Here is a 15,513-nt window from a genome sequence, read left to right as displayed (position 1 = left end):
AAAAAAAAAAACTGCCTGCACCACGACCAGAGTACTAAAAAAATTACAAAAGTCAAAAGTGAATGTTTTGCGGGGGACACTCACTTCACTAACCCAAAAGGTAACCAAGTCAGTAAGTTACAGTCAGTCAGTTTGAAAAGGGAGGAGCCTCAGGCTCTTAAGGTAAGTGCTGATTGGTCAGACATGTCTTGCCAGCACACTCACGCCTTCAGTCACATACCCCCAAGTATGCCAAGGTAGGCTTTCAGAAGAGAGAAATCACCACTCTAGAATCGGTTTAGCGAGTTCTTAGCAGGTTTTGATTCTTTGGGGTTTTTTGTTTGTTTGTTTGGGGTTTTTTTTTTGGTTTTTGTTTTTATTTATTTTTCTATTTGCTTCTATTTTTTGGTTATGAATCTCCAACTTTTCTTCTCCTTTTTCCCTCCCCCCCACCGGGATGGTTTGCGGCATGGCATCCCATGATGCACTGCTAACGACTGTCGGCATGTTGTGTTTGGTTCTGTCCTCGTTCCCTGTTGGTGCCCTCTGTTGGCAGTGCCTGTCCAGACTGTGATGCCATTCAGCACTGAAGGCTTGTGTATAGAGCTGAAGACTTAGCCCTGAGCTGAGACACTGGAGTCTGGTGTGGGTGGCTGAATGGACTAAGCTGGTATGGCACTGCCAGCAGGGCAAGGCAGCGTTGCAATCCTGTACTTCATGGGTCTGTCTCCACCAGTCGCGTGTTGTTTGTCTTAACCAAGCGCCCCATGTCCCCCTTCCTCGCCCCCCCCCCCCCCTCCTTCACAGCGATCACCACACACCGCTCACTCCGAGGGACCCCCTCCGCCCCTGGGAATAACAGCTCAAGAGCCACTTTCTCTCTCTCTCTCTCTCTCTCTTTCTCTTTCTCTCCCTCTCTCTCTCTCCATCTTTTTCTGTCTTTCTGTGTCCCCGTTCTGTGCTACTCTTACTGAGTCTTTTTTTTTTTCTGTCAATTTTCTCGACCTAACAGATGTTCCTAAAAACTTCACGGTGAAGTTGGTTACCAAGACAACAGTACTTCTGACCTGGAAGTTTTCAGAGAGTAGGCTGCCGTACCTCTGTATGGTGAGTGAAGTAGCGTAAGATTAAAGTCCACAGCACTATAGAGAAGCGGTTAGGCCCATTACACATCACTGCCACTCACTCTAAGCTCAGCTAACCCACACAAGGCGGCAGTTCAAAACCTGATATTCCCCTGTAATTTTTTTTTTTGCCGCAGACCAGTATCTCTTTAGAGCTGCACTGGGCTTTTTAAAGGTGTATGGTTCTGAGAAAGAACAAAAATATAATTAAACGGGATTTATCTGGAACCAGTAGTAGTTAACAGTGAGTTCCTACAGCTGGAATAACAATAATTTCTTGACTGAATTGAAAGACTGAACGTGAAATGAGGTGAAGTGAAAGTGAATCGAAAGATGGGGAGTATCATTGGTATCTGTGTTCACCCCCAAGATTGAGAGCAAAGGTCAGAAGGTGAGCGTTGATGCCCGGGCCACCAAAACTCTCATCACCAACCTGAAGCCCAACACCACTTACGAATTCCGCATCAGCTGCCTAGAGAGCGGAGATGGAGGGCCCCGGCACCGGGTGGTGGCCCGAACCGCTCCGGCCATCCTGGTGAAGAAGCCAGAGTTGGACGTACAGCGGGAACCAGAAAACGTCCTCACCATCATCTTCCCCCCTCTGGAGACCAAAGAAATGATCAGGTGAGGACTGGTTTCTCTTGATTCCAAATTTCACACTCAGGGTCAAATTTCCAAGGGCCTTTGTGGACTTTTGCCCATCGTATCAAACCGATAGCACTTGAGTCACAGAATTTACTTCAGTTAAATGTTCTTGTAAAACAGATCCTTGAGATCATTAGAATGTCATTAGAATGGAGTTTGGTCCCTCTGTTTACAAATATGTGAACTATTTTTACCTTCAGTTTCCTCTGTCCCATTACCTTTTATATAGTAGATCTAGATTACTCTGTAAACATTTTGCCATGACTCATGTGAAAGAGTTTATATCTTTTATAGAATTCTAGCACATTTTTTGTTTGATGTGGTATTGACAAAATGAATGAATCGCCTGTGTGTTTCCAGGGCTGTGTATGTAGTAGTGGTCCCACTGAAGAAGGGCAGGGTGGCATTCAGACAGAATAAGAACCCTGATGAGATGGACCTGGAGGAGGTGAGTGTCATGGCAACAGTAGTCTCATTCCAGAATGTTTGCCCCCTCTGAATTCAAAGACCTAAATGGTAGTTCGTCCACACTGAGCATTGAGGGAGCGCCCAGTGAAGACTGATTTGAGGGTGTACCTTTTATTGCAGAAAGTGTGTTAGAGAAGAATGTTGGTGGCATTGTTGTGTTTGAGTTTTCTGAGTGCCACACTGAGTACTACAAGTTTCTGAAGTGGTGGCAGTTTTTTTTTTTCTTCTTCAAATCACATTTTATTCATGTCTCCCTCGACTCTTCGCTCTCAGACACGTGCCAGCTCAATCCATTCGTCCTTGAGCGGCGGTCGGATTTGGGATTAGTAGTTTTTTCATTTCTTTAGCACGGCCCTTCATTTTTGTTTGGTATTGTTTTCTTCCTCAGGTTTAGGAGTAATATTCATTTAGTCTGGGTCCTTTGCCAACAGGCATCACACTGAGAGAGAGAGAGAGAGAGAGAGAGAGAGAGAGAGAGAGAGAGAGAGAGAGAGAGCGAGCAAGAACTTGAAAAAGCACTCTCAATTTGGAGTGTGATCCCTGATTCTGTAAAACATCTGATTTTGTCCTTTTTCAAAGATTTTTCCGTTTCATCTCATCTATACTGAATGCCACTGTTTTTCTCTTTTTCTCAGCTGCTGAGAGACATTAATCTCAAACAGCGGCACACGAGAACTATACGACAGCTCAGGCAGGTGGACCTGAGCAAGCCCTACATTGCTGCCAGCTTTAAGCCCACTTCCATGCCCTCGTCTTTCACCCTGGGAAACCAGATGGTGTATGGAGGTTATATGAACCATGCCTTGGAACCCCAACAAGAGTATGTCTTCTTCCTGCTGGCTGAGCTCAACAGCACTGATGGGGTAAGCAAATGTTACCACACAGTCTGAAAAACTGTATCGCTACAGCATACTGTTAGCATTTTTCATTTCTAGAGACTTTCCTTACGGTTTGTGGCTATTTGTGTTTGTGCAGAAAATGTTTGTGACAAGCCCGTACACAGAAGTGGCTGTGGCTCCGTACGTGGATTCCGTACCTGTGGACACGCCCGGAGACGGGCTAATTTGGGTGGTGGGGCCTGTACTGGCCGTGGTCTTCATCATCTGTATCGTCATCGCCATCCTGTTGTACAAGAAGTGAGTGAGGAGAACGAACGCCTCAGCTGCTAAGTTTCATATACAGGAGCCACTGTGCGCCGCTAAAGCTTTTTTGCTTTTTTGCTTTTTTGCTTTTTTTTTTATTGTTTTTTCGCCCATAGCATGTTTTGCCCTCTCACAACAGTAACAGTAAACAAGTAACAGTTTGCTTGTTCCTTCTGAAATCAAGGGAGTTCTAAAAATGAATGGGCTAACTCAGGTGCTTGCTAATAACAGCTAAAATGAATGTGGCAATAGGTGAACATGACAGACATCTTTGCTGCTGGTTTGTGAGTCTTTGAAAGAGTGAAAAGAACAACTCCAGCCTGAATGCTTTTAACAAGCTCTCCCAGCCACTGTCCTTCACTCTAGATTATATTACCTTTAGCTGTGTCCTTGGTCTAGACTTTTGTCTGGCCTAGCAATCATAACTGTTTCCCTTGCTGGCTGACTCTCACAAGACACTTCAACAGCCTGTGTCATGATGCAGATGAGATGTATCTAGCCGGCAATGCTCTGCTACCCCTGTGAATTTTAAATGCTCTTTATTGATTTTCTTTCTCCTCTCTCTCTCTCTCTCTTTCTCTCTCTCTCTCTCTTTCTCTCTCTCACTCTCTCTTTCTCTCCCTCTTTCTCATTTCTCTTTGTGTTGTGTTTTTTTACTCGTTATATATTTATTTCACTCTATCGCTTTCTTTGGAAGCAGCAAGCCTGACAGGTAAGGCTTAGCTGTACTTCATTACTGTTGCTTTTCTGGTGGAGAAAATAACCTGTCTCAGCATAAAAGCTGTTTTTTAATTTGATGAAGGAAAAGAAAAGCGAGGTGGGGGGGGGGGCAGTGTGTGTGTGTGTGTGTGTGTGTGTGTGTGTGTGTGTGTGCTCCTTCATTCTCCCAATATGCCTCTTAGTTGTTGTCATTCACTGTTTGGTGTGTGTGTGTGTGCGACTGTGTAGTCCATGTAGCATGGCAGAAAGGGCATTTGTGTATTGTCCATTTATTTGTGTAATTTTTAAGATGATTTTACAGAAATTGTACTTTCATCGTTGGCACTGATGTTTGCGTAGACAGGGTATTATTAATGATCTAGACAGATTTGCTGCGTTTACCCATCACATCCCTCTTTAGGAAAGTGTTCACAGAGAATGTGAGACTGGGAATGGAGATTTAAGAGTGGTTTTTTTTTTAGAGAGTGTTGGCTTACAGCCATACACAGGATAAGGTTTCTGTCTTCTGTCTTAAGGCTGGATATTTGGTTTTGTTTTGTCTCTTTATGGTAGTTCTCTGTTTTATCTGTACCCCCAAAGCAGCAAACGTAAGGAGTCAGAGCCTCGGACCAAATGTCTGCTCAACAACGCAGAGATCACCCCTCACCACCCAACAGACCCAGTGGAAATGAGACGCATCAACTTCCAAACTCCAGGTACACAAACACACGTGCATCATTCTGCAAAGAAACACTAAACACTCTTTTGAATATGAAAAGTTATTTTCAAAGCAAGTACACATATACAATAACACAAATATTTACACGCACACACACCCACCCACACACACGTACGCAAGCACACACACACACACACACGCATACACACACCCCTTCTTGCTTGTCTGTAAAATCGACTAGGATGTCATCCAAGAATCACTGTCCTGATTAAAGATCATCGTTCTATCCTACCATGCTGGAAAAAGAGAAGAGTGCAATTCTTACATTCTTCATTTGTGTCGACTCCTGGAATGCCTCAACTCTAGTGGTTTACTTACCACTACCATTCATCTTTGTGTGGAGCAAAACCAGTTACACTTTTTTTTTTTTTTTTACACATTTGGTTAAGAGGGTTCAGTTCTAGCATTCCTCTAAACCATGGAAAAGTATGGAGGCTCAGCTCAGTTCTACTGGAGCTTTTTTTTTTTTTTTTTTCATAACCCCTCCTTTTCGCTCACAGTCTGCAATTCAGCCAGAACAAGACACAGGCTTTTGTCTTCTCCAAATCCCCCTGTTCAAAGAACATTATATCCTGTTCTCATTTTCTCCGACTTTGGCCGCTAAACCCGGCCTGACATTTCTGCGCTGTTCTGTTTGGCGATGTGGAGTGAGTGTGTCTCTCTCTGTCCCCTCTCTCTTTTCCTTTCTCTCTCTCTCTCTCTCTCTCTCTCTCTCTTTTTTTTTTCCACCTTGTCCATCTTCTTCCTCCATCCATCAAAAGGCTTTTGTTTCAAAGGCTTCAATCTCGCTGCGGGAAAAAGTGTGACACACACACACACACACACGTAAGAGCCACCTATCCGTATGTTATATAAAGACAGAAAGAGGAATGTTGAGAGAATAGGGCAGATAAAATGGAAGAAACAATGAGCTGTTACCAGGTCACCACAGCCGAATAATTCCTTGTAGTCCTCACTCCACTGGCGGGCAGTGTTTCCACAATTCCTCTATTATTAGTCTGTAAATGAGCATAAATGTGCTCAAATCTTATTTGTCAATTTTTCTCACCTCACTACATTCTTCCAGCCTCATGAAGATGAAGAAGAGGAAGAACAAAAAAAAAAACTTTAAATCTTCCCTTTCAGCCCCGTCCAGCTTATTAATTGAGCGCTGTTCCGTTTGCCGTGCGCCATCATTCTGTTCAATTGGGCTTTGTCATTATCTCTCTGCTTTGAGGATTTAATTTAAACGGACGTTTTAGCCCAATTAAGTGAGGCGACGAATGTTTCGCGACATTTCCATCAGCTAATAGTGGCCATTGTTCAAATGACGACACTTGAGTTCGCCTGGTTGAGTCATGCATATGCTTTAACTGTTTGAGCGTGGAGCCATGCCTTGGGTTTGCTCTGTTGTTTATGTGCAGCATGCGTGCGTGTGTGTGTGTGTGAGAGAGAGAGAGAGAGAGAGAGCGTGTGTTCTCGCTCGACTACTGTCAGTTAATATGTGCGCATCTCGAGGGGAAAAACGTGGCTCTGCCATTGTCTTCATTTGCGGCCAGTGTTGGGCGCGTGGATTTGATCGGCTGATGCTGAAGCTCTGCCCGACAGCCATTAGCCCTTAATTCTTCCAATCTTTCTTCTCCTCCTCTCCACCTTAAAGAAAATACACCGCCTTCCTCGTGTTCTGTCTCTCCAGACTCACAAACACACACATAGACCTCCTCCAGCTTTCTGCTTGTCTTCCTGATGAAGAGCAGCTGTAGAGAGAAGATTTATAGACCTCCCTCTATGTTTAATTAGTCTTTGTCACACTGAAACAAGGGTAAGGATAGCATGGGCCTTCCTAGGGATGCTCATCGTGAGCTGATTTGATCAGCTCATCCACACTCATCCACACTCATTAGTGCTGGACCAGCTCCATGTAATTTTCCATCTAAGAGAAGACAGTGATTTTGTTGTATGGCGTTCAGTGACTTAGCACTCTGTGTATGTTTTCTTCTAGTTTGAAGTCACTGGCATCTTTTACTATACTACTTTGAGTGTAAGAGCCCCTTGGACACATGCATCACAGATGGTCCAATTTGCTTGAACAGAAGTGTAAGAGATCTCACGGTCTCTTTCCCCTTTGGTTCTGTCAGGGGCTAGACAACGTTTTCACTTTAAACTGTCGGCTGCACGTCATCCTGACAGTCAGTCGGCTCTTAAACCTTTTTGACTGATTTTTTTTTTCTTCTTCCCAATATTTTTATTTTATTTATCCCTCCACTCATTTATTCTCATTTACTTATTTATGTGGAAGGGATGACTATCCTCAAGTCATCCTCTCCACAACCTCTTTACTGTCAACCGCGATAAGAAAACACCTCCTGAAATCATGAAACAGAATCTATTTTTGTCTTTTTCTACACTCAGTTATTACTACTGAGTATAAACACTTAATAGAAGAGCTCTCTCAATCAAGCAGAAGCATTGAACACTCGTGGCGAAACAGTCAACTCTGATTGGATTTTGCCGACGGGTGGGAGGGTCAGTGTTGAAATGAGTGGCCTACTTTTGCTGCCTGCCTGACTCTCTCTCTCTGGCGTCAAATTCAACACCCTGCCTGCCCCCACCCATCAAAAAAAAAGGGAGGGGGTGTCTGAATTATTCAGGTTGGGGGGGGGGGGGCGTTGTCCACTGTGTTGCTTGATCAAAAATGCAACGACTTTGAGAAGGAATGAAGAAAAGTAGTGAAGGATTATGTGCACCATGCGATGGATGTGACACCTCACCTTTTTACTGGCCTTCTATTCGTTTGTTTTTTTTCAGCCTTGTCATTTTTCTGCATTTCAGGGTTCGCTTTGCCATTTAAATCATCAGCATTATAAAAGGATTCTATTTTTCTTTCTTTCTTTTCATGTTTTGCTGTTTTTTTCACAGATTCTGGTCTGAGCAGTCCTCTAAGTGAAGACGATTTTCACTATGAAAGTTAGTTCCCGTGTACAGTAATGCGCTCCTCTGTCAATTTGCATATTTTTAGTTTTCCATGTTCGCACTGCCCCGTTTCCAAATACTGTGTTTTGTTTTTGTTGTTTTTTTGTTTTGTTTTTTTTATTTTGTGTATATTTGCATTTTTTTCCACGAGCTGCAAAGTCAGCACTAATTTCCTTTTATATTCTATAACACGCAGTTTGAAGTTTGTTTGTTTTTTTTGTTTTTTTAATAATTTTTTTTCTCCTTCACTCGCTCTATTCTCACAAGCTGTTGGCTGCTCATTAATTCACAGTGTAACCTTTGCAATCACTGATGAAGTAGAGAAGAGTTTTTTTTTTTTTTTATACCATGGTCTTGTCTCTACTTCTCCCTTTCCTGCTTCCCCCTGCTGCTCCCATTCCAGTCTCAACTGATGGGGTCTTTCTGCCGGCAGAGATAACGAGCAGAATTAATTAAACCCTCCGCAAACAACAGTCCGACATTTGATCACCTCCTGCTCAGTGAAAGGAGAAACAAGAAAAACAGGGTTTTCTTTCTTTCTTTCTTTCTTTTTTTTAATTTACCAAGACTCACAGAGCATTTCCCTTTTATATGTAAATAAATATGCAGTGAAAAAAAAAAAAAAAACTGCTCTTCTCCTCGCAGGGATATCCAAAGGAATCATTATTCCCCTTTCCCCATTGTCTGTGAATTGGAGATTGGGAATGTATAATTAGAGGACAGCTTGTTCCCCATTCTCACTGCTCTCGTCTTGATTGCCGGGGAAAAAAAAAAAAAAAAGACAGGAAAAAGCATTTGGGAAGTCGAGCAGAGGGAGGGGGCTTCATGGTGGTTAAAAATGACATCTTGTCCTTGAAGGAATTCTGATACTGAATATCCTTTGAGTAAATAAACTTATCCTGCAGCATCTAAATAAGAATAGGCGACTTGTTTAGCTTGTGCAAGACCAAACAAAGAACATGAATGTTAGTATGGAGATAACGGAGGTAAAACGCAACGTTTCCACAGGGATGCAAAAGAAAAAAAACACAGATAAACAGTCAAAATCACCACCAAGGAAAAAAAAAAAAAAGCAATAAAACGGTGGATTCACGCAGTGTAGTGTTTGTGGAGAGGAAAGCTGAAATCGAGGAATTGGTTGGACTTAAAAGGAGTTTTCAGAGGCAGAGAAGGTGGTAAGAATTGAAGATTTGAAGTCTTTGTTTTTTCTAACAGAACTCATCTCGAACTCAGGCTCCCTGATCCTCTTACCTCAGCTACTAGATACTTTTTGCCCAAAACTATAGAGCTAGGATCAGCTTTCCAATTCCTCCCTTAACTAGTCTGAAGAAAAGAAAAAAGTAATAGCTGATCTCAGATCAGCACCTAGGGATACATATATGATCATAAATTAGCCAGTGTCATTGACCATTCTGTGGTTTTCTGGTATTTAATCTAATTAGGGTAGATTATGTTACAGTGTATTTGTGATAGTTCAAAAACTTTAGTGATAAATGTCTTTTGATATTCTAAAGTTTCTTGAAATTGTTAGAAGGAGGATCCATGAAAAACAGCACAGTTTGCAAGTTTTATGTCATTATTTCTGAAATTTGTATAAATTATTAAAAACCTCTCCGGAGACAAATATGGGATGGTCTGAAAACAGAGCATTAAACATTTGTTTGTTGTTTGTACCTAAGTGGTTTTATGTCAAACTGCAGTTGTTTTGTCTCTCTGCTTTTCAGACACTGCAAAGGGTATTAGGGAGTATTAGAGTTTTTAAGCCATTTCTGCTTCTTCAAGATTTATCTTTATGCAGAATTTTCAATGTTGAAATGAATCCGCTGAACTTGAATACTGTCTTTCTGAGACGCTTGCAAAGTTGTATTTACCAACAGGTATTTGTTAATCCCAAGTATATTGTCTTTGAAACATAATACTAAATAAATAAATAACCATGAAATTGGAAAGATCATAGGTTTATCTTCAGTTCAGCAGAGACTGAACTGTGAGTGAACTATGTGACATTTAGAGGAAGTAAGTGTGAACTGGAACTGAAATTGAGCATGGCTAATCTGATTAGTCAGATTATGTATGGTTAATTAAATCCAAAAAAAAAAAACTTTTATGAAAATGATGTCAACGCTCTGGAAACTCTTGACCTCCCATCACACTAAAAATGCTAAAGCATTCTATAAATATGTTAACGCTGAGATTACGTGGAACATGTTTGGGCTTACTGGAGTATACAATACATTCGTTTCTCATATTCCACCACATGGCATCCCCAATTAATATGCGTGTAACAGGATTAGCTTCCAATATATAGCAGCTCCAAAATGTTACTGTACCCCCTGTTGGCTTTATGACCTAGGACATTGAGCCAAAATTGTGCTAAATGACAAAGGCAGTTATGCAGTGAGGTTAGGACTGATAAAGGTATTAGTGTTTGCCTGTGAAGCCTTGCAAAAAGACAGAGGACATGGGTGTCTGCTGATGTCAACATGCTTGCTTGGCCTTGGCTTGACTGAAGTGGAGCAGCTCTTTTTACCTTGTCACTTTTCACTGTCACTCTCACACCTGTCCCCAGGCCAGGGCTCAACAGCTGCATCCCAGCCTACCGCGCACCAAGAACGACCCCAGGTCTGTCTGGGGCTGTTTTTAATTTCAGGTTTAGGGCTAGAGTATTGATTACCTCAGTTGTTTTAGACTTTTTGGTCCTTTTTTTGGACTGAGAATATTTTTTCTTTTGTTAGAAAAAGAGGGATGATAGTTGACAGAGGTCAGGGTGTTGTTTTCTATCAGACTGTGAATTTTAGACCACTTTAAAGATCTGTCTGTTTGCTTGAAAAACCTGTTTTATAATGGATTAGTCTTTTGTAACATCAGCCTCAATAGATGGCGTAATATTTCTCAAAGACAGTATTAAACGTTTGTTTAAATAAAGAACAGTTTCGAGGTGAGAGAACCTATTGCTCACCTAGCATTTACCCATTGAGAAATGACGTATGATTCATCTTAGCAAAAGGTGCTAGCCACACAAAAAGGCAGTTATTACTCTTTTTTTTATCATTGAGTCTAAAACGGAATTTCTTTGCTTGGTGGCTGTTGCAAAGTTATAAAAAGACATATGTCCCAGTAGAATTGAGTGGTAATTGATGTGGGGTTTCTACTGCACCTCAACAATCACCCATAGGCCTTTCATTATTTCCCCTGTCTAAATGTTGCTGGGCGTTAGGTCTGTGTGTTGGGAAAAATCGCGAGTGCCCAGAATGAAAATTGGAGCTCTGGCCTGGTCCAACCGTGTCCCTAACATCACCCCATGAATTCCATGCAGACTGTGTGTATGTGTGTGTGTATGTGTGTGTGTGTGCGCGCGTATGTGTGTGTGTGTGTGTGTAATTGTTCCCACAATCCTGATGTTGCCCACTTACACACAGGGGAACTTGTGCACCACTTTCCCTACCACCTTTGTCTGAGCAATTCCCTAAATCCCAACCCTTTTCCCCACCCCATCCCGCACCCTTCTGTGTTGTTATGACTGCTCAGCCATTTGAATGGTCTGATGACGACAATGATGGCGATGATGATGATGTTAATATATACCTCATTATATCTCATTAATAATGTCCCTTACCTTGCCCCCTCTTTTTCTCCCGACTCCGCGCCCTCTGGGAAAACAGGCATGATGAACCATCCCCCCATCCCTATTGCGGAGCTGGCTGAACATACGGAGCTGCTGAAGGCCAATGATAACCTGAAGCTCTCCCAAGAGTACGAGGTAAGAATCCGTTTGAATCCGACTACTCGGGTCCAGTTCACATTCCACTGATCTGTGCCTCCTGTCTTTCCATTACCGTGTGACTTCAACATTTTTACATTTCTGTTCCAGCCCAGCATTATGATGCCGTAATCATTAAAGTCTTGATGAATTGAGTTAGGTCTGCCAGCACAGGGCTGGAACAGTGAGGTTTTCGGGAATTGCTCATAGAGAGATAAGTCACGGTTATTGCTTTGGCATGAGGCTGCAAAGCAATTGGTCAGTCAGTAAGCAGGTTTGAGTAGGGCAGTGTGAGTTCCTGCAACAAAAGCTTCATACATAGGCAGTTGGTGGAAAGGTTCCTTCTGCAACAAGGTTTAGGGTTTAGATTCTGTCGAGCACTAGGGAACTGACTTAGTCCTCCGCTAAAAGTTTTGATGAATCGAGCAGTTGTTGAACAGGTTTCTGTATGCGAAAAAAAAAAAATTAGATGAGGTTGGGTGAGTTGGTTCTGAATTAGAGGGCTTCACCCTGGCACAGCTGTCTGGGCACTGAGTGCTGGAGGTTATAAATGAAGCAGCCACTGATTAGAAATGTGGATTGCTGAATCAGCCCTTGTTTGCATAAAGCAATATCCCATTCCTCTCTCACTTAAATCATACCGAAATGGCAGCAGAACCACCCGGGTGAAGATCAAAGGGGCTTGAAGCCAAAGCGGAGCACCTCGTCTGAGCACCCACAAAGCATACACGTACAAAGAGATGCAAAGAAAATTAGTAATGCTATATTATTTGAATAAATTACGTTGATGATGGTCGTTGAGATGGAAACGCGGTCTGCAGCAAGAGAGCAGCGCTGAAGCTTGTAATTTCATCGACATGTCTTACGTGAGGCTAGAGTCAACACCCAGGCCAGACTTCTAATTACTTGGTGTAGGAAGGGAGAAGGGGAGGGGAAGAAAAAGGCCGTTAGCACATACTTACGATCTCTCCAGGAAAAAAAAAAAAAAATGACTGAAGAGTAATTTTAATTTTGTTATTTTCTTGATGAATGGCGGCTCATCTAAGTGCCTAACTGCGCCATGCAGAGCCCTTTGGTTTTTGAGTGATTATGTTCAAGCAGCAAGCAGAAGAGGAGGAGGCAAAGAGAGAGAGAGAGAGGGAGAGAGAGGGGCAAAGAGAGAAATAGCAGAAGAGGAGGCATAGAGAGAGAGAGAGAGAGAGAGAGAAAGGGGGGGGATAGGGTAGTGGTGGAGATAGAACAAAGAAAAGAGGTTGTAAGGACAGGAGCAGGGATAGTATGTGTGTATGCATATTTGTGTGAGTGTGTGTGTGCGTGCGTGCATGTGTGCGTGTGTGTGTGTGTGTGCGTGCGTGTGTGTGCGTGCATACACACTACCATAGGAGAGAGCTGAAGCTGTGCACTTTGGCTCAGCGTTGGCTGTTTGGTTCCTGTTTTACACTGTGTTGTAGATACAGGCAAAGACACAGTTTCTGCCCTAAATGTTGCAGCACAGGGGACCAGCAGAGCACACAGCAGAACACGTCTAATCCATTTCTAATCGTAGAGGTCTATCACTCACCTCAGTATTCAGCCACTCCCTCGCCTCAGAGAACAGTGGGAGAGTAGGTGGAGGGAGCAGAGCCGATCTGAAAGGGATTCATGCTCCGTTATTCCGCCATAATGATTGCAGGGGTAAACTGTTACATCAAACCCCTTATTGTGCCTTATTTAGCCCCAATTTCAACAGGCAAACGCTGCAGCCCTAAATGAAAACATCCTTCAAGCCAGGGCTGGGCGAGAGCCACTGCCTTAGAGCAGGCTCCATATTATAATGGAATAGTAAATTACCCTGACAAGGAACTTGAATATTTATTCAGAATTCTCATATCAGGGCTGCCGAGGCATTTATCTTGCAGCGTCGGGCCGGGATCGTTTTAATCCCCCGTAGGAAAGAGCTGGCACCTTTATCAATATTTTTATTGCCATTATTCACTGTCTGTGGTAATGGTCTTCATACTGCTACCTGTATGCTCTTAAATATTTGAAATGATAGCCTACTAGATTTTAATTACATTTTAACATAGTTCTGTGGTTGTGCTCTCTCCCTCCCTCCCTCCCTCTCTCTCTCTCTCTTACTTTCTTCTTTCCTCTCTTGAGCTTTCATTTTCTATGTATTTTTCTTCTCATTTTATATATATATATATATATATATATATATATATATATATATATATCCTTATATCCTTTCTTTCCTTTTCCTCCTTCAGTCCTCACTCCCTTTCCACATCTCTCTCCACCCCACCTCCCTCCGTCTCACACTCACACACATACATAGGCTAGCTCTGAGTTTGTATTCTTGCTGATTGCCTTGTCCTGTTGGGTTGCTATAAGTGTTTTTTTTTTTCTTTGTCCCTCTCTACAGTCTATTGATCCTGGCCAGCAGTTCACTTGGGAGCATTCCAACTTGGAGGTCAATAAGCCAAAAAATCGCTATGCAAACGTCATTGCCTACGACCACTCCCGTGTCATCCTGGCACCCATCGAAGGTCAGGTCTTCTTCTACAGCCAACTCAGATTACACCTTGCTGTTTGCTTAGCATGTTGTAAGATTTCAAAGAGCAAAATATTTCAACAGCCTATCATAATTTACATTGCCAGGCCATACTACCTATGAGACATCTCTTTGTCATTTTTATCCAGCAAAATACGATTGGCTCAAACTTTTACATGCATTTCAATGTTCATCCTACATATGCTGCTGAATGCTCTAAATTACCAATGATTAAAACCTCAGCCACCTAACCAGATTAGCCAAGCAGTGGTTAAGTGAGATTTTTTTAAAACCGACCATTTGGCTGACGGAGAGAAGAAAGAAGACATGGAAAGAAGGTCTATAAGAAAGTTCTTCCTGGAGGTTTCAGGGTCCCCCTGCATCTTTTCTCGCTCATCTTATATTTAGAGGGTTTTTTTTTTTTTTTACCAGGGAATTGGCTGTGTTCATTCTGCAGCCAAATGGAGGTAACAGTGTTTGACTGAAGTCAAAACCAGCAATGTTCTAGACCCGAAGAACCAGACTTTAGGAAACCTGGTCTAGAACTTTCCTTATTTTTTCTGTTGTTGTACTGACGTCTTGCTGTTAGTGGACTGAACCACAGGTGTAAAAAAACAAAAAAACAAAAACCCAGTTGCCTTAACAATGACAAAATGTTTCTCCTCAAAATGTTTGCTGCACAGAAAAGGCTTGCGTCCCTCAGCAGTGCTGCCTTCAATAGTTGTGGCGTAAGGGTTTTTTTCCTTTCATTTATAGGATTTGATTCTTTCCCTCTCTCTCTCTGTCTTTCATTCATTTCACCTTGATGCTCCTGATAGTTCACACTAGGTCAATTTTGGGAAAGCAATGACATGCCTAACAAAAATCATCGTAAAACACCGTACATAAATACATAAATTAATCAAGTTGGAAATTTCCCATTTTACAGTGCAGTGATTTTTGCCATTAGTCACAGCAGTGGAACAATTCATGCACTCAGTCTGTGTCTCTCTCTCTCTCTCTGTGCAGTTAGCTATGACTAAAACCAAAGTCGCAGTCGCAATTTCGCTAAGAGGAAGTTGTTTTAATGACATTCTTCTTCCACTCTGATTGCTAATTTCTCCTTCTCTTTATCGTATGAGCACAAACTGAGTGTTTCATTACTTGTTAAAACACAAAAACAAACATTTAGTGTTGTCTTCCATGCTAGTGGCTTTGCAAAATCTTGACAACCAGTGGCTGTTTCAAAGTTGTTACAAAGTTTGTTAGAGGAATGTCTAGCCCCTAAATATTATGAAGGTGTTTTTAAACAGCTTTTAAAAATAATTCATCTTCGTAACGACACTATAACCCCGTCTTACTGACCTAGACCATCCCCAGTCCTTCACTGAAAGGCCTTTTCAGGGAAGAACGTCATCCCAAATGTTCAAAACAGCTTCCTCTGGACCTGAGAAAAGCTTTGGTTGGTTACTATGAACCATCAAAATATTTGA

The 15,513-nt window shown here is 42.2% G+C and overlaps 1 protein-coding gene across 1 annotated transcript in view; it reads left to right on the top strand.

The window, feature by feature from the left end:
* ptprsa (protein tyrosine phosphatase receptor type Sa) overlaps positions 1 to 15,513 on the top strand; it is a 102,525-nt gene that overhangs the window by 70,472 nt on the left and 16,540 nt on the right. The window contains exons 18-27 of the mRNA XM_030791177.1: positions 992 to 1,086; positions 1,474 to 1,727; positions 2,109 to 2,196; positions 2,852 to 3,079; positions 3,192 to 3,352; positions 4,056 to 4,070; positions 4,658 to 4,773; positions 7,695 to 7,742; positions 11,411 to 11,508; positions 13,913 to 14,036. Of these exons, the coding sequence (XP_030647037.1) occupies positions 992 to 1,086; positions 1,474 to 1,727; positions 2,109 to 2,196; positions 2,852 to 3,079; positions 3,192 to 3,352; positions 4,056 to 4,070; positions 4,658 to 4,773; positions 7,695 to 7,742; positions 11,411 to 11,508; positions 13,913 to 14,036 (1,227 nt within the window). The remainder of the gene's footprint in view (positions 1 to 991; positions 1,087 to 1,473; positions 1,728 to 2,108; positions 2,197 to 2,851; positions 3,080 to 3,191; positions 3,353 to 4,055; positions 4,071 to 4,657; positions 4,774 to 7,694; positions 7,743 to 11,410; positions 11,509 to 13,912; positions 14,037 to 15,513) is intronic.

This window comes from Chanos chanos, chromosome 14, assembly GCF_902362185.1.
Source record: "Chanos chanos chromosome 14, fChaCha1.1, whole genome shotgun sequence".
Taxonomy (NCBI): Eukaryota; Metazoa; Chordata; class Actinopteri; order Gonorynchiformes; family Chanidae; genus Chanos; species Chanos chanos.
This window is presented reverse-complemented; position numbering and strand designations above follow the sequence as displayed.